At 46.0% G+C, this 19,485-nt stretch overlaps 1 protein-coding gene across 3 annotated transcripts in view; it reads left to right on the forward strand.

Annotated features, from left to right (window-relative positions):
* Window positions 1-1,733: 1,733 nt before the first annotated feature.
* Window positions 1,734-19,485, forward strand: part of Cyp20a1 (cytochrome P450, family 20, subfamily a, polypeptide 1) — a 49,286-nt gene continuing 31,534 nt past the window's right edge. The window contains 4 exon segments of one of the 3 annotated variants that reach the window (NM_199401.1): window positions 1,752-1,872; window positions 5,373-5,422; window positions 6,091-6,257; window positions 7,617-7,759. In NM_199401.1, the coding sequence (NP_955433.1) occupies window positions 1,801-1,872; window positions 5,373-5,422; window positions 6,091-6,257; window positions 7,617-7,759 (432 nt within the window). In that variant the 5' untranslated portion in view covers window positions 1,752-1,800. 3 annotated transcript variants of the gene reach the window in all.

Raw genomic sequence — 19,485 nt, forward strand, 5'->3', positions numbered from 1 at the left:
CCCAGCTACCGATCTGTAGGCATCTTCCTGTCTAGTTTTAGACAGTCTCCATTTCTGAAACACTGTATCCTGCCTCTGTAGATAGTCTGAAGTTCAGAGGATGCCGGGCTAAGAGCTAGTTTAGGACTAAAAATCCCAGAGGGTCTCAGTGTTAGAGCACCTGCCTGGCAGGTATCAGGCATGGTTTTGCCTTGGGACTGGAGAGGTGAGGACCAGAAGTCTTAGGAAAGTGGTGCCACATTGTTAAAGAGCTACATTGTACATTTCAAAATCTCGTCTGTTGTAGATGTGGATCATCATTTTGATGGGAAATGTCTTTAAAATTGATTTTAGAAACGAACCCTTGAAACACTCAGGGCAGTTGAAATACATTCAGAGTTAAAAGTACAGCTTTTGCTGTGTGTGGTGGTGCATGGCTAGAATTCCAGCGGCTTGTAAACGAAGACAAAATCAGAGGTTTGAGGTCAGCTTGAGCAGCACAGACAACTTTGTCTCAGGAGGAAAACAGGTGATTTCCAATCAAGGAAATCTTGAGTAGAAGTGTTGTTACAGCTTCAAAAAGATAAGGCATTTTTCAGTGAGGGGTGGTTCCTGCTTATGCCGTAGTCATTTATCATAGGAGCTCTAAATGCAACTCCCAATGACTCGCCAGCTTGCTGTGTGAAGCTTTGATATTCAAGCGTCACAGTCTATAAACTGTTTTAGAATGCTTCCACTAAATGTCGTGCCAATAAGCAGCGGGCTTTGCCTTGCCTTAATCCATGTCAAAATTTCTGGGTCAGATAGAACAGAAGGATCTCAAATTATAGTAGTAATGCTCTGATCAATCAATGCTTGAAATGCTTTCACTGCTCAGCGCTTACCATAGAACATCCAGTAGTACCCTACCACTGGTGACTCTATATGGTATTATTCTGAAGGATTTGATTTTGATTTGCTGAGGCAGGGGCTCAGGTAATCCAGGAATTCGGTATGTAGTTGGGAATGACACTTGATTTTCTTGCCTCCACCTCCTGGATGCTGGGATTACAAATGTGTGCCACCCCAAGTTATGTGGTGTTGAGACAGAATCAGGACTTCGTACATACTAGAAAAGCACTCTACCAATCTACCTTCCCAGCCTCTGGCTTTCAGTTTTACATAGAAAACAAAAACAAAACAAACAACAAACAAACAAAACAAAAAACGGAGCTTGAAAAACTCAAGGAATGTACTGCAAATCGGAAGTAACAGCTAGAAATCCTACCCACTCACTGTCTGCCACTGTGGCCAGAAATCCTACCCACTGTCTGCCACCGTGGCTAACGCCTTTAATTCCAGAACCAGGAAGGCAGAGACTGGCATAGCTCTGTTAGTCCGAGGCCAGCCTGGTCTACATAGTTCCAAGCTATACAGGGATATATAGTGTTATCTAGTCAAAAAACAAAACCCAACCACATTCACTGGATGTTTTTGAGCAATAAGGAGCATCTAACGGTGCCTAGCTCTTCAGCCATTCAGGTGTCCTGGTTAGACTGGTTTGGGTTGTGAGTCGCACTGAAATGTAGTATTGAGACCACTTCCTGCAAGCGGACTGGTGTGGTAGCTTGCCTCTAGACAGGCCAGGGTGGGATCCCGGCCTGGAGGTTTCCTTGTGGCCTGTGGAGCAGTCGCCAACAGAACAGGGGTGACGCCCAGCGCAGGCGTGGCGGGGCGACCGCGGCTCCGATTCGCTGATATCCGGATGCCACCTCCTTCTCCAGCCGCGGGCGCCACCGCGGAGGGCAAAGCCGGCGACCGCGCGGACGGGCGGGAGGAAGCATGCTGGACTTCGCCATCTTCGCCGTGACGTTCCTGCTGGCGCTGGTGGGAGCGGTGCTGTACCTCTACCCGGTAACCTCCGAGGCGACATTCGGGGTTGCGCCTGCGCCGCGAGGACCCGGGCGGCCGGTCTGCGGGGAGCGCTCGCGGGAGAGTCACGTGGGGCCACCCTGGCGTGCGTTCCCCGTGCGCATGCGTGCTCTGGTCGTGGGCTGTGGTCCTGGGCGGGGTCCCGCGTTCCTTGTGTGCGGTACCGGTTTTCCGAGGCAGCACTCAATTACCTCGGGTGCCTTTGGGGACATTGACGCCCTCAAACCCCAATCCCGTTTGCTGCCACGTCAGGGGAGGAACTCCTTCGGTCTTTTCCTAGCAGCCCCCTGCATCTGCCCCCGCACCATTGTTGGAATGGGCGAGCTGAGCTCGCCAACGCAAACTTTATCTACCTGTCCTTTTCAGCGGGGAAGCTGTCAAGGCTCCGGAGTTAGTGGTTAAGGAAACTTCCTTAAAGTGTATTGTATAAAGCCGGGCGTTGCTTATATCTATAATCCTAGCATGGGATGGGATGTGGGAGGTAGAGGCCGGAGGATGGAATGGGAGCTCAAAGACCACCTTGGACTACATCAAACCCTGTCTTTAAAAGAATATATTTACAAAGTGTGGTGGATATATGGAAAAATTGCAAGGTAGTGAACGGCCCCGGGTAGATTACTGGTGATGGAGACACCTCTTAGAAGTGTCCTGTTGAGAGCTGGTGATGAGTTAGACTAATACAGAAACCACACCTGAACTCATGAGAAACAAAACATTGATACGGAGAAGGTGAAAGTTCAGGCCTTCGGGAATAAGAGAACTGTGTCCTAGCAAGCTAGATCCATGTGGCTGGAGCGAATGTAAAACCAAACAGGAAAGACAGATAGGTGTAAATGGCCGAAAAGCTATTCAAAGGACGTTTAGTCTGCGTTCTACTGGAGGGTGTCATTAGAAAAGTGGCTATTTTAGTTTTAAGAAAAACTGGGAATGCTGTGTGGGGCCTATAATCCTAGCTCTTGAATGGTGGAGGCAGGAAAGTTCAAGAATTTCTTCCAAAATGGGAAATGAACTCAGGACCTCTGAACTAGGCCAGCCTGGATCACATGAGCCCTTGTCTTAAATTTTAAAATTTGTATACTAATAAATATTTTTAAAATATGTGGCAAAATCTTCATTCTTTTTAAATGAATGCAAATCTTTGAACTAAAGAATTTTTGGCTTTAAAAGAGAACTTTAATTTGTGAGCTGGCCGTGTCTAATTCCCAGCTACTCGGGGAGGATCTTGTGCTTGAAGCCATCTTGGGCAATGTAGTGGGACCTCAGTTCAGAACAATCTTAATATTATTAGGTAAGTTTTATGATAGTCATTCTGGCTACTGTGTTGAGAATGGACCGTAATTATGGGGCTGGGGCAGGGGTAGGAGCAGAGAGAGTAGTTGGAAAGATAACTACTGTCATTTTGGTGTGAGATGGTGTGTGCTTGGACCCCGGGTGCCGTAGCACATGGTGAGAACTACAACATTGTTAAGATAAAGCCAGTGAGCCTGGGTATAAAACATGAACCTGGGCCAGAGAGATGGCTCAGTAATTAAGAGCACTGACTGCTCTTCCAGAGGTCCTGAGTTCAATTCCCGGCAACCACATGGTGGCTCACAGTCATCTGTAATGGGATCTTATGCCCTCTTCTGGTGTCATGAAGACAGTGATAGTGTACTCATGTACATAAAATAAGTAAATAAAAATAATTCTTAGGGGCTGGAGAGAAGGCTCAGCGATTAAGAGCACTGACTACTCTTCCAGAGGTCCTGAGTTCAATTCCCAGCAACCACATGGTGGCTCACAACCATCTGTAATGGGATCTGATGCCCTCTTCTGGTGTGTCTGAAGACAGCTACAGTGTACTTATGTATAATAAATAAATAAATCTTTTAAAAAAATAATAATTCTTAAAAAAAAATGTGAACCTGAGTGAAACTGGAAGAAAACATATGGGGGGGGGTAGATGGAAGAATGGATTTGACCCCAGGGAAAGGGAGGGTTTTCTTTGCTTTTTATCTTGGTGGGAGTTAGGTTTCATAGAGATCAGAAGTTTGGGGTTGTGTAAGCCAGGTTTAAGATGCTGTTTGACATCCAAGTGGTACGATAATCAAAGTAAGAAAGTCTTGAGGTTTAAGGTAAAAAGCCAGACTGGAGACATTTTGGGGACTGCCAGTGTATGTATTATATTGAAGCTGGGAAGTTCTAGTCTCCTGACAAACTTAGATCTAGGAGAGAAGAGGCCCAAAGACTAAGCCCTGAATTCTCCATATTTAGATAGAGGCTGAAGAGGGAGTTGGGGTAAGGAGGAGGGGACTGGAAAGAGGCCTGGGGAGGAGCAGTCAGACTGAAGAAAGGCAAAGAATCATCAGTCGAGCCAAGTGTGGCCGAGGAAGCTCAGGGTCCAGAATTCAGCAGCATTGATAATCGGAGAGCAGCGGCTCCAAAGAGGAATGCTGAGCTGATGTCCTAGCTGGAGTATACTGAGAGGTACTGAGGACGCATGCGTCTTCAGAGTTTTGCCCTTCTCCCTAACAGTTCATTCGGCTCACAGAGTGATTCGCTTCTCCAATGAGACTGTTGAAAAGCCTAGATTTTCATTTACAAGTGGTCATCAATTCGAGATAGCTTTTGGGTTAGGGAGGGGAGTTTGTGTCCACTTCTCTCGAGCTGGGGCTCTGTCTGATGCTGACCGTGAATGAGCTTCACTCCCCTCCTGTGAGGTCGTTTGTGCATTGTCCCAGCTGTGCTCAGAAGGCCTTGTTCCCTGGTTTCCTTCATCCCCTTTGGTTCTTAAAATCTTTCCGTTTCATCTTCCTTATCCTCTTCATCGTCCTCCTCTTCCTTCTTTTTCTTGCTCTTCTCAGCCTTGACCAGCCCCTTTCTTGCTGCATCAGGTTTTCCTTTAGCTCTATAGGCTGCGATATCCTTCTCGTACTTCTCCTTCAGCTTGGCGGCCATCTTCCCACAGGGCTGCTTGTCATCCAGGCAGTGTTGTTCCACATCTCTCCTAGTTTCTTTGCGACATCACCAATGGATAAGCCAGGATGCTCACCTTTGATTTGAACAGAACAAGAGGCCAAAGGAGGCCTCTTGGGGGCACTGGGGTCCTTGAACTTCTTTTGGCCTCCCTGGGGGGGATGTAGGTTTTCATTTCTCTTTCATAACGAGCCTTGCCAGCCTTCGTCATATCTTCAAATTTCCCCTTTTCTTTGAGCAGACATGCTCCACTTCTTGGAGCACTTCTTGGAGAATTCTGAGAAGTTGACAGAAGCATCCAGGTGCTTCTTCTTGTGCTCCTCCCGGCAGGTTTGCACAAAGAATGCATAAGGACATTTTGCCTCTCGGCTTCTTAGGATCTCCTTTGCCCGTGTTCAGTTGATTTTCCTCAGAGAGGCACAGAGTCGTCCAGGGCCCGTCCGGCTCTCAAGTGCCCCGACGCTGTCTTGGTGGAGCTCAATGGACTGCAATGGCCGTCTGGTTTATTGTTCTTGTTTTCCATTTAGGCTTCCCGACAAGCTTCAGGAATTCCAGGGCTTACTCCAACTGAAGAAAAGTAAGGACATTTGTTTGTTTTTTATGAAGTAGAGACATTTCTTCCTTTTTGGTATCAAAACAAAAGTATGATTTTGTGTTGGTTTGTTGTTGTTTGTTTTGTTGACGGTGCTGGGGATTGAACCCGAGGCCTCAGAGCATGGTAAGCAAGTGCTGTGCCTCTGAACCACAGCCTTGGCCCTAAACTGTGTCGTTAAATTCCTCATTTTTTTTTGAATTTTTGTACTTCTAATTTACCTCTGGAAATACACCTTGTCCTTCGTTATGAAATGAGAGGAAAGGTACCGACTCATTACTTCCCCTTTCCTGTTCAGAGAAAGCTGGAGATAGGATAGAAATGAGCTGGGGGAAAACAGAACTTTGAAGCCAACCCTAGGTTTCCTCCGGCTGGGAGCCTGCCTGCGGCTGTGGGATGGGTGTTGGGTAGTTCTGGATTATGTCACATGTTCCTTGTTTTCACAACACACTTTCATGATTCTCAAAGTCCTCAGAAAAATCCACATCTCAATATAATTACAGAAGCCGCGGGCGGTGAACTTATCGGAGTTTGGGGTATTTCGTAATTTAGGTTTATGAGCCTCCATCTGTCCACACAGGCCTCAGAGACGGCTACGTATGGCTTTATGATTTCCTGGTTACACTGATTATTCCACATCTGTCTTTTCTCAGAGATGGTAATCTTCCAGACATTGTGAACAGTGGGAGTTTGCATGAGTTCCTGGTTAATTTGCATGGAAGATACGGGCCTGTGGTCTCTTTCTGGTTTGGCAGGCGTCTTGTGGTCAGCTTAGGCACCGCTGATGCACTGAAACAGCATTTCAACCCCAATAAGACTTGTAAGTGACATCTTCTCTCTCCTCAGCTGACCCCTACCTACGAAGACTAAATGTTTATAAAGACAGAAGGCTGTTGGATGGGCATAGCTAATGTTTATCGCATGCTTTGAACTGTGTGCTAGGTGTGTATTAAAGTCTGGGTTGTTTCATCTAAAAGGATACAATGGTATGAAGTTAATCTTGTCTTTAATTTACAGCTATACATAACTTGATCCTGTTGTAAATTACAGCAGGGTTCTTTTGGGGGAAGCTGAGACAATGGTTCCAGCGTCCATCTGGAAGGGTTAACGTATGTGAGCAGCTGGGGACGTCTAAGGAATATTAACCAGGGAAGTAGCAGAACTGTCCCAGACAGGTCTGGAACACTCACCTCACTGGTGACAGGATTGGACTCATGGACTACTGGGCGCACTTACAGGCTCAGTGATGAGCAGGCACGCAGGAAAACTCCTTTTCTATAACAGGACAAAGGCTGTGGCTATTTCTGAGAAAACCAAGTCCCTATTCAGGAAAAAAGTAAATCCTTGTCTTATTCATTGTATCAAAATGCATTTCAGGGCGGGGGCGGGGGACTCAACTGATCAAGTGCTTGATGCATGTGGGCCTGTGCCCAGTCCCCAGAGCCCACACAGAAGGCCAGGTGTGGTGGCAGGCTCTTGTCATTGCAGAACCAGAGAGGCAGCAGTGGCTGGGCTTACTGGTCAGGTCGGCAAGTCCCGACATTGTTAACAGTTAGGGGGATTTAGGATTTCAACGTTTTTATATTTTTTTTGTGTTTGAATTGTTTTCAGAAATGTGTGCACACATACAGTCTAGCTACTAAAGCAGTAGAAAGAAGAGAAACCAATCACAGCTGATTTTGTCAGCTAATACTTGAACACGACACACAGCATTATCCATTTGGCTTTAAACTTGGTACGTGTGTCGGGTGTGGCTCAGTATAGACAAAAGACCTGGGTCCGGTTACCAGCGCACAGGGAAGCTCACAACTGCCCAAGCTCCAGTTCTCTAAGACGCAACACTTTATTTCTGGGTCCTGTGTGCACGTGGTGCACAGACATACATGCAGGCAAAGTACGCAAAAAAAGAAAAGAAACAAAATCTTTGTTTAAAAATTGTACTCATATCCATAGACCTTTTTGCAGGCGTTGATGAAGTACAACAGATTTCTAGGTCAGGACAGTTTTCCCCATTTTTATTGACCCTTGACCTGTTCAGACTTACAAAGACTTAATGGTGTTGTGGAAGGATCTCTATGCTCTGTACTGTCCCTTCACCCTACTGACTCTGACTTCTCTTGACTGTTTTTTCTTTTGAATGACTATTTTAATATGGAAATCCTGAATCTGTCTGTTTCAGTGGACCCATTTGAAACCATGTTGAAGTCACTATTAGGCTATCGGTCTGGTGCTGGGAGTGGGAGCGAGGACCACGTGAGGAGGAGACTGTACGGAGATGCTGTGACGGCTGCTTTGCAGAGTAACTTTCCTCTCCTGCTGAAGGTAAGGTAGGGCTTGTCTGGGTGTACGGTGTAGACAGCCATGTTGACAGTGTGGACAACGTGTTTACAGAGTGTAGACAATCATGTTCACACAGTATCGACAACCGTGTTTACCAGGTGTAGACAACCCTGTTTACAGCATTTCTACACTTAGTATGCCTAATGTTTGCCCGTCTTTTCTTACCCATTTTTCTTAGCTGACCATTTTTAAAGGTGTTATTATTTGTAATTATAGGTAGGTATACGTGTCTGCGTGTGGGAATGAGCACCTGAATGCAGGTACCTGCAGAGGCCAGAGGCATTGGATTCCCTGGCACTGGAGTTATAGGTGGTTGTGAGCCAGCGGACGTGAGTGCTGGGAGCTGAGGTCAGGTGTCTGGAAGAGCAGCGCGTGCTCTCAGCCACTGAGCCATCTCCATAGCGTCTCTGAGCTGATCCTTATTTTCCTGAACTTTTATGGATCCAAAGAGGTTTCCTTTACCAGTTGATTTGTACATTGTTTTCAGGACTCTCCCTCCCACCCTCTGTCTGCACATCCCCTCGTGTGTGTGTGTGTGTGTGTGTGTGTGTGTGTGTGTGTGGTGTGTATGTGGTGTGTGTGTGTGTGTGTGTGTGTGGTGTGTGTATGTGTGTGTGTGTGTGTGTGGTATGTGGTGTGTGTATGTGTGTGGTGTGTGTGTGTGTGGTATGTGGTGTGTGTATGTGTGTGTGGTGTGTGTGTGTGTGTGTGTGTGTGGTATGTGTGTGGTGTGTATGTGGTGTGCGTGTGTTTTTGGTGTGTATGTGTGGTGTGTGTGTATGTGGTGTGTGTGTGGTGTGTGTATGTGGTGTGTGTGTGTGTGGTGTGTATGTGGTGTACGTGTGTTTATGGTGTGTATGTATATGTGTGGTGTGTGTGTGTATGTGGTGTGTGTGTGTGTATGTGTGTGCGTGTGTTTATGGCATGTATGTGTGGTGTGTGTGTGTGTGGTATGTGGTGTGTAGATGCAGTAGGTGGGCCCTGGGTGTTTTCCCTCATCAAGTACTGAGGCTGGCTCTGGTGATTTGGCTAGTCTAACTAGCTAGCTTGCTTCAGAGAGTCCCTGTCTCTGCCTGCCTCTGGGATAAAGTTGGCCACCGTTTATGTGGGTGCTGGGATTCCAAACGACGTCCTCACACTCTATCCACTGAGCCATTTTCCTGGCCTCTCTGGCCAGACAGGCTCTTGAGGCAGTGTTGCCTTAGCATGATGTGCACCTGAGCATACGTGGGCGTCTCATGGAAGGTTCAGATTACTGGGTCCACTTGGGCATGCTGAGTCTCTGGGAGGGGAGCCCAGCATCTTGAGGAAGTCTGCAGCTGGTTCACAAAGTCTGAGGACAGCACTCACCCATACTGCAGTAGTCACTTTTTGTTGTTTTGGAAAAGTCCCTGGCAAACACTTTAAGGGAGGCAGAATGTATTTTGGTAGACGGTTTTGAGGCTTCTGTCTGTGCTGGCTGGTTCCACTGCTCTCCGCCTGTGGCAGGAGGAAACCTAGCGGGAAAGCAGGTATAGGAACGCTGCTGACCTGAAGCAGCCAGGGAGCAGGGGTGAGGTGGGGTGAGGGCGGTGCCAACACCCCTTGGCAGACAAACACTCCCATAGCCCGTGAATATTGACTTAAATTTAGTTCTTCATGATCCAGCTTCAATACTGCACTGCCCCTGGTCTGGGGGATATCTCATATTCAAGCCTAAGCACAAAGCATTTCCTTTCTGTCCCTAAAGGCTCTGAGCTGAGCTGTGTGTGTCACTGGACAGCTTCCTGTGCTTGTCTGCATCCTTACCCACCACTGCCGGCCACACCAACGCCTGCGCTTGCTGCAGATGTTACAGCTGCCTGCCTTGCCGAGTCCCTGACATCTCAGCTGTGCACCTTCCTCAGGCCTTCCGCCCCCTGATCCCGAGCTTCTGGGTCTTTCTTTTCTTTTCTTTTTTTTCTTTTCTTTTCTTTTTCCTTCCTTCCTTCCTTCCTTCCTTCCTTCCTTCCTTCCTTCCTTCCTTTCCCTCTCCCTCTTTGCAGGGCTGATATTAATTCAAGGACCTCATGCATCTGAGGCAAGTGATGGGTTGCTCAACCCTAAGAATTCTTTCCTCAATCCAAAGCTAATCTACTCACCTTTGACCTATTAAAATAATTTATCAAGGTAACGTGATTGTTACGGAAAACACAGAAACTAACTGTATAAATATATCACAATTTCAGCGTATATCACTATGCGTACTTATGTATTAGTGGGAATCGTAGGAAGGCTGAGTTTGAGTCTGAGCAGTGGAAGCCATGTCTCAGAAAAGCAAATACCTCAGTCATAAGTACAAAGTGTTGTTAAGTGATCAGCTGGCAAGGACGTGTTGAGCGGCGCTTGGCGAGAGCTTTGCCGTTTGACCGCAGCAGTTCTGTCAAGCACGACAGCACTGACAATCACCAGAGTTACAACCTTAAAGCAAGTCACGTGCTTCATGTCACCACAGTGAGGCGTTCTGCTTCTTAGTGTCCTTGGCGCAGACCTGAGTCGTGTGGTCCGTGACGACCGAATCTTCCCCCCTGCGCTCTGGCTCCTCGATGTCCTAAACGTGGCATAAATCTCCACCCGAATTCTGTGAGTGTCCTCGCTCTCTTTTGCGCACCTATGCTGCCTTTTGCATGTCTTTTGGGCTGTGTTCTGATGAAACAAGTCCTTCTGGATTTTAGACTGTAAGAATTGACTTAACTGATAGAGTAGTACAGATATTTATAGCCAAACATTTCAAGTTAATTGGTTATATTAACTCACTAAATCCTTGATAATTTTATAGGTAGGTGTTATTATTATTCCCATTTTACAGGTGAAGAGACCGAGTAGTCTGTCTGAGATCATCATCCTAATAAATGATAGGGAAAGGTTTGCCATCAGGTAGTCTGGTCTCAGAGAGCTTATGTCTGACCCACAAGGCTATGCCTCCTGGTAGCTTGGTCGTCCCCTCATATAGATTTGCTTGGCTAATTTTATTATACTCTTCAATACTATAGCTAATGTCCTAATGCAAGGCAGATTTAAAAGTCACTTTTTGAAACATTAATAATTGCTGGGCATAGTGGTACACATCTTTAAGCCCAGCACTCGGGAGGCAGAGGCAGGCAGATCTCTGATTTCAAGGTCAGCCTGGTCTTCAGAGCCAGTTCTGGGACAGCCAGGGCTATATGGAGAAGCCCTGTCTCAGAAAAACAAAAAAGCCAAGCAAACAGGAAAAACAAAACAAAACAAAATATAAATGATCTTGTAATAATTATTAAACACTTATTTTTTTCAAAGACATTTTGTATTTTCTACGTCCTATGATCTCATCGTTGGTGCAAGTTGGTGCATCCCTGGGGAGGCCGAGACAGGAAGGGTGTGAACTTCCTCCCTTCCCTCCCCTCCTCCTCCCCCCCCCTCCCCTCCCCCCTTCCCCTTCCCTCCCCTCCTTTTTTTGAGACAGGGTCTCTATGTAGCTCTGGCTGTCCTGGAACTTCCATACTGGCTTTGAACTCAACTGCTGCCTTGTCTGGCTGAGGCTGTTTAGACTATTTCAACAAACAAACAAATTCTGACTCCTGTCTGTTAAACTGTAATCCTGCCCCCAGGTATAACTGAGGGATAATTTTTCTGTCATACATGTATGTTACATTGAAATTACCATAGTATTTTAATGCGATCACTGCCAGGATGTTTGTAAGTTGTTGTGTAATAGCACGTGTTTTTGGGTTTTGACAGTTCATACATCAGGCACATGAGATTCGCTTATGTAAGGATAACTTGTAATTACACCTCGCAGTGGAGATAACCCTGTGACGACCGCTAGAACCAACCAACTGTCATCCCTGTTAACCTTGACCACACGTGACAGAACTTAAGGAGAGGTTTGAAAGATGTCATTTAGGAAAGTAAGCATTTGTCTTCTATTTGGACGTCTCTGCTATATTAAGTCAATATGCAATACTGAATTATCAAACAGACCTCACTAGACTTCTCACCCGAGTTAGCCACATTCACACACTAAAAGGGATCCATGTAATCCAGCAGGTGAACTAGTTATGCTTGCCGAGAGAGCAGAAAAGGGGCTGGGTACATCAGTTATAATATATGCATTACTTTGTAGAGTCCCACAAAACAGATGGATTAAGGCCGTGGGTCTCCACCGTGGGTCACAACCCCTTTGGGGGTCAAACAACCCTTTCACCAGGCTCACCTCAGACCATCCTGCATATCAGATATTTACACTATGATGTCACAACCCCGCCAGAATGACAGCTGTGTAGTAGCAGTGGAAGTAGCGTTGTGGTTGGGGTCACCACAATATGAAGAGCTGCACTGAAGGGTCTCAGCTTCGGGAGGTGTGAGACACGCTGTGCTAAAGCGGGGACAGGTCGTAGCCCAGCTTGTGAGATAAGTGATTTAAGAAAGAGAGCGATTTACATTTAGTTTGCTCACTGTGTGGTCGCCCAGGGTTCTTTGTCAAACCAGCCATGTGACAAAGCTCCTTTAGGACCTGAGGAAAAAGGGAATGGGAGCGCCCTGTGTGGAGGAGGCGTAAACAGCCAATAACTGGAACCACTCAGGGCAGATGAAGCAATGTTGACACTGTTGTTTTTCTTCTTGTTTTTTGACTGAGAAGCTTTGAAACTATAGCATAGAGCGCTGTCAAGGCCTTGGGGCTCCAGAACTGTAACACCGAGGAGGGAGTACGCGGATACAAGGGGTCCAGAGGCAGCATAGCAAAGAGGCGTACGGCAGCATTACTTCTCACTCAGCTGGCCTTACGAGGCCGCATGCAGTCAGAGTTGTATTCAAAGTTTACGTTTCAGTCACTTAACCATAGCAGAAATCGGGAGAGCCTAAATGTCCAGCAACAGATTAAATACATGAATGACAGTCGGTCTAGATAACGGGTTAGAATGAAATGACTAACAAGGTTAGCATTGATCCGGGAGCTATGTCAAGGTGACATAGGTCTGAGGCTATAACTCAGGTTTTACCTAGAAAATGCAAGACCAGCAGCTCGATTCCCTGAGGCGGCTCCCACAGGTGGAGTGTTAGTTGCTGGGGAAAATGTAATGAAGCACCACTGCTTTGTTTCGTTTGAAGCCAGGCCTCACTGTGTACTCTTCGCTGCCCTGGACCTCACTATGTACACCGGGCTAGCCTTGAAATCAAAGAGACCTGCCTCCCTCTGCCTCCCAAGGACTGAGCTTAAAGGCATGTGCGTCCCTGTGGCTGAGTTCACACTTTTCAAGACGAGATGTCCTAGCTCATGGTGGCAAAAGCATTTGTTCCTGTTGAAGACCATGTGATGTTGACTTTGCCTGGGAATGAAATTGAGCTAAAGGATGCTCAGAACAGCTGCATCCGTGAGATATTTCCAGAGGCTGTGAGCACCAGTGAAAGTGGCCATCATTCAACTTGTTGAGGGCCTGAGGAGGTGGAGGAGGAAGAAGAGGAGTGAATTTACTCTTTATATCCGCAGAGACATCCATTTTCTCCTGGTTTCAGATATCAGAGATTGGGCCTTGTATATGTGTGTGTGTGTGTGTGTGTGTGTGTGTGTGTGTGTGTGTGTGTGCGCGCAACTTGAGGAGCTCTACTGTGTGAGTTCCAGGGATCAAACTCAGGTTATGTTGACAAAGGCCTTTATCTAATGAGTCATACATAGTGCTGGCCTATATGTCTCTATACCTCTTTGTCAGTGAGTCCAGTCAGAGAGCAGAAGCTCCCGGTGAACTGAATAGAGAGAAGAGGTTGGAGCAGTAAGAGTGTCTGGTCAGAACAGAAGGCTCCAGAGACGGTGGGAGAGCAGTCAGCAGCCCTGGGGATCCTCATCCCCGCAGTGAGCCCGTCCCTGCCAAATGTGTCCACAGCTGCCAGTGGCATGTAGAGTCTGTGACCCACATGAAAATGCACTGGAAATCCTCCTCTGATCCTCTGGGGAGGGCGTTCGTAGAAAGATGGCTCCCTGAGGAGTAGCTTGACTAGCAGACAGCAAAACAAGCTGCTGGCTGCAGGTCTCTGTGAAAGACCAGGGGGAAGCCAGAATCACTGAAGGTGGTTCTGCAGGAGCCGGGCCCTTTAAGGCAGAGCTGCGGTGGGAGCTCGCCAGTGCACTGCAGATGGTGGTACAGAGGAGCCACGGGCTTTGCAAAAACGTGCTGAGTAAGCACCAGGGATCACCTCACAATTCACACGAACACCGATCTCACTCAGACAGGGATGGCTTATTGAGCAGGACTGAGCGACCAGGGCCATGGTCTAGATTTAGGAACTGAACCTTGACCCCGAGTTAAGATCCTACAGGGTTTTTGTATTTTTTTAAAAACGTATTTATTTATTATATATAAGTACACTGTGGCTCTCTTCATGCACACCAGAAGAGGGCATCAGATCCCATTACAGATGGTTGTGAGCCACCATGTGGTTGCTGGGATTTGAACTCAGGACCTCTGGAAGAGCAGTTAGTGATCTTAAAACCACTGAGCCATCTCTCCAGCTCCCCTACAGGTTTCTTAAGCCCCAAATCTACAAACATCTATGCCAAGTTATTTCACTGATCAGGATTTAGAAATAGGGGATTTCCTTAGGAACTTGTCTTTGTTGTACACTTATCCTGCCCCCTTTGGGTGGGGAACTCAGCTGTGGCAGGGCACTTGCCACGTCTAGCATTCATGTCTTAACTTGTCCACCAGGATGTCAGTTACCTATGTGCATGTCTCTTTCTGCCAAGCAGGATGTCAGTTCTCAGGGAGTCTTGGGAACTTAAGCTTTACTCAGCCACTGCTCAGAATGGAAGTCTTATTCCAGATAGTTTCTTATACTGATGCAGGGGTCTCTCCCCTGATGGGGTTCATCCCAGGCGCAGCTCACACCATGAAAGCTTATACACAGGTGCAGACAGGCAGTGCTGTTTGTCAGGTGGTTGGTTCGGGTCCAAGCTTACCGTGTGTAACGACAAAACAGTTCTACTGACTTCTACCGTGATTGGTTTCCACGGGCACAGGACACAGCAGAATATGTAATCAGTCTTGGCATTAGAAAGTTTCCTAGTAACAGCAGAAACATATGGGAAAGTCTCCTTATAATGGCAGATTAGCCAGGTAACTGTTTCCATCGAGGCCTTCACATTCCATCGAGGCCTTGATATTTTTACCTGGGTCCTAACAGGAAACAAGACTTCCTTTCTGAAAAATTCTCTCTGGTATCCTCTGTTGTTAGCCTGACATTGTGCCACAGAGCAAAGGACACAGACTTAGCAGACAAAAAGAGTGAACTGATTGGAGCCATAATAAATGGAGAAGTGGCACAAGGTCTATTTCATTAGCATTCTCTGTGAATCCCTTTCCCTCCATATTATTTGCTTAAATTCTTTCCTTTCTTCTCCCAGAGCATGCACCCCATCAATAGCTACAGCTTCAGCCTTTGTTTTTAAAGTTCTGATCCAGGTAATGGTTAATGCTTTTCTTTATTTCTTTCCTTCTGTCATCTCCTTTAAAGGTGGTGCTTCTGAGTTGCTGGTCTTAGGTGGAAACAATGGAAATTGGTGTGGATGCACTCGCTCTCTCTCTCTCTCTCTCTCTCTCTCTCTCTCTCTCTCTCTCTCTCAATCCCCCCCTCTGGTTTCTTGTTTATTTGGTTGGTTTGGTTTAGTTTTTCCAGACATGGTTTTTCTTTGTAGCCCTGGCTGTCCGGGAGTTTGCTTTGTAGACCAGGTTGTCCTCAAATTCAGAGATGCGTCTGCCTCCCAAGTGCTGGGATGAAAGGCACCACCACTCCTGGCTTCCTTTCTTAATGCTTCTGTCAGGGTTTGGTGCCAAGGTTCTTGAAGAGGAAAGTGTATCGTGTGTGTGTGTGTGTGTGTGTGTGTGTGTGTGTGTGTGTGTGTGTGTGTGTGTGTGTGTGTAGTCAACCCCCCACACTTTTGAAAGACTGCATTTAGGGCTGGCATTGTTCTGCCGCTGCTTTTAGCTACTCCAGCGAAACCTGGAGTCTCCCATGATTTAATTTGCATTTCCCTAATGATTCGTGAGGCTGGTCATCCCGTTTGCTTGCTTTGTGTGATGTTTTGTTTTGTCTTCTGTTGAGCACACATTTGTTTTACTGGCAGTCGAGATAAACACATTTATAAAGAAAATACTTAACTTTTAGCCCAAGAAATGGTTTTGACTCTTTTAAGAAAAATAACTATCCAAAAGTATTTTCCTAGCTTATAACACATTTCCAAAATAACTCTCAAAAAAAAAAAAAAAAAAAAAAAAGCCCTACCATGAAAAAGATGTCAATACCATATGGCTTTTTTTTTTTTTTAAAGGTTCCCAAGTTTTAAATAAACTGCTAGCAACATTTTTTTCCTTGCTTAAAAGTATGTATTATTATCATCGTGGGATGGGCCATATATAATAATTTTTTGAACAAAAAATGACTTTTACAAATTAACACATGCGTTTCAAGAGGGAAAGTTTTTCCACACCTGGTAATATTATTTTCTCTTCTTTCTATAACGTCTGAGTTACCATCAATAAGGTCCTTTTAAGACTTATTTACAAATATTTAGCTTGCATGCACTCATCTCTGGGTACCATGTGTGGGTCTGGTGTTTGGAAGGTCAGAAGAGAGCATCGGGTCCCCTGAGGCAGGAGTCACGGCAGGTTTTGAACCATGTGTGTGCTGGGAATTGAGCCTGGGCATTGTGCAAGAACACGTGCGCTCACCCCCTCAGGGGGATCTCTCCGGGTGAGTATCTGCTGTCTGTATATGATTTGGGTGGAATGTGAGGTCTTTTTGTCCATATTTTACTTCATTAATGTTACTGAGTTCCAAGAGTAGAACTGTGCTGGTCTCTTGTGAGATCCACATTTGCAAGGCTCTTCTCTAGCTCCGTTTGCCTCGGGGAGAGCAGATGTTTTTGACTGCAGTGAAATAGCACTTACTGACAGTTCTCTTCCCTAGTTGATGTTTGTTAAGGTCTCAGCACCTCTCTCAGCCTGCAGGCTGTATGTCTTCCTCATAGGATCAGGTCTTGTCCATTTTCAGCTTACCCATGTGGACTGTGGATGTAGTTAAGGTCTGGTTTCTTATGCGCCTTTTCAGTTGTTAAAAGATGGTCCCATTGAACTTTCCTGGGACTTTTTGTCAGCCATGTGTTGGGCCCCTTTCACCCTTGTCTTTTCCATTACCTGTGTGCGTCCTGGAGTCTGCTCACTCGTACAGACCTAAGCGTGCTGTCTTCTGACTTTATTTGTTCACTAATTAACGGATGGCCCACTCTGACTACTTCAACCCACTGTTGAATACAGGTGAGGCTTTGTATTTAGTCCTGTGCTTTTCTGCTCTGAGCGCTTACGTGGTGCCCTCTAATGTGTCTTTTTGATTGACAGCCGTTATTTGCTGAGACTTCATTAGCCCGGTTTTCTTTTGTTCTCTGCCTGTAGTTTAACCTAACTGATATAAAAGTCTATTCTTTTTTTCATGTTTTGGAGTTTTATGTACATATTTTTTTTTCCTTAAGAATAGATTATTTTCCTCTCACGTAATATATCCTGAGCATGGTTTCCCTTGCCTCTGCTCCTCCCAGAACCTCTCCACCTCCCAGAACCTCCCCACCTCCCTCTCATACAGACCCACTTCCTTTCTGTCTCTTTAGAAAACAAACAGGCTCATAAGAGATAATAATAAAACATAACAAGATAAACTATAATAAGATAAAACAAAGCTGTCTTTGGAATTGAACAAGACAAACAGACAAAAGGAAAAGAGCCCCACAGAGAGCCCTGTTCTTCTCTGGTCTGCTGCCTCCACTTCCTCAGAGGAGTTTCCCTGGGGTATTTATTTCCTGTGGATCGGTGTGCTTTCTTCTTTATTTGTGTGCCTTGTGTTTCTGGAATTTAAAGATTTTTATTTGTTTCATGTATGTGAGTATACTGTTACTGTCTTCAGACACACCAGAAGAGGGCATCAGATCTCTTTACAGATGGTTGTGAGCCACCATGTGGTTGCTGGGAATTGAACTCGGGACCCTGGAAGAGCAGCCATTGCTGTTAGCCGCTGAGCCGTCTCTCCAGCCCGTGTTTCTCAGATTTAAAGCTGCACACTTGACTTACGCGTGGCTGCTCTGGGTATCCTGCTCACCACCTGCCTGGGCTTTGGGGCAGCCGAGTGTGGGATTGCTATTTGTCACTCGTTCAGTCTTTCCAAAACCATCTTTGTGGACTCTGAGATACCTGCACCCACATCTTAGCGTTCAGCTAGGGTCTTGACAGGTTCAGCACAAAGCTTGACACCAGTGAGAAAAGGAGGCAAAGCTGTGTGGTGGCGGTTGTTCGTGCCTTTAATCCCAGCACTGGGGAGGTAGGACTGGACCGATCTCTGCATTTGATGCCAAGTGGTCTACAGAGTGAGTTCCACAACAGCAGGGCTACATAGAGAAACCATGTTTAAAAAAAAAAAAGAAAGAAAGAAAGAAAGGGAGGGAAAAAAAGGGAAAGCTCTGTCACTGGTCGTAGACTGGCTTTGTGCTGGGAGCCCCTTACCACTTATCCAGCTCTTTATAGCCAACCTTAACTTTTACTTCCTGCTTGCACAGATGTTGACGTCTGCCAGATATGAAGCTGAGGCCTTCAGGTCTTTCTGAGCCTGTGGAAGATCTGTGGGCATGCACATGAATAGACACGCTGGTAATACGTCACCCCACCCAGGAGCACATGTTCTGGACTCCCAGTGAATTCTCCCAAACTCGTGCAGCATCAACTCCCATACAAGCTCTTTTTCTTAGGCGGCAGTGGTGGCAGTGGAACTTGGGTCAGACACAGCGCCAGCGTGTTAGGTGTTAGATTCTCATCCTGGGCAGGGCAGAGCAGGACTGTATGAGAGTTAATCACAATTCTCTGAACAACATGAAGCGTGTAACTTAGAAATGATTTCCAGAGTTCTCCACTTAATATTTCTAGAGCAGCTAAAAATCCTTAGGCGAAGAGAGACTGCGGTGTGTGGGGTTATTTTGTTGGTGGCATGAAATTAATATTTTTGTTGTATCTATGGTGGTGGGGATTGAACCCCAGACCTGATGTATGCTGGGCATGTGATCGTCCACCCAGCTACACCATCAACCTGGAAGTAATTTTGAATCTGCATAGCATTGTGTTTTAGTTGACCCCAAAGTTATTGTAAAAAAAAATATATATCAACTTGGTACTTTGAAATCCTTTTTAAGGGGCTGGAGAGATGGCTGAGCAGTTAAGAGCACCGACTGCTCTTCCAGAGGTCCTGAGTTCAATTCCCAGCAACCACATGGTGGCTCACAACCATCTGTAATAGGATCTGATGCCCTCTTCTGGTGTATCTGAAGACAGCTACAGTGTACTTATATATACAATAAATGAATAAATCTTTAAAAAAAATCCTTTTTAAGTACTACCTCCTGTTTTTCCACAGATTAAGTTTATATTAATGTTCCCTTTAAGGAGGTATATGTCTAAGAGATGCTAAATATTTTTCTTTTGAATATTCTCTTTTTTTATAGAACTTACTTGTAATTCCTTAAGAAAAGGAGGTATAGCTGTAGTTTGTGCCACACCAAGGTCTTTGCATACACTGGCTCAGAAAGCCTTTACTGTTTCCTGTAACATGGGTCGGGTCTCCCAGCCATGCAGAGTGGGGAGTGTTGTCCCAGCTCAGATGTGGAACATCTGAACTTAGGTTAGATA

This window comes from Rattus norvegicus, chromosome 9 (genome assembly GCF_021556685.1).
Source record: "Rattus norvegicus strain SHRSP/BbbUtx chromosome 9, alternate assembly SHRSP_T2T, whole genome shotgun sequence".
Taxonomy (NCBI): Eukaryota; Metazoa; Chordata; class Mammalia; order Rodentia; family Muridae; genus Rattus; species Rattus norvegicus.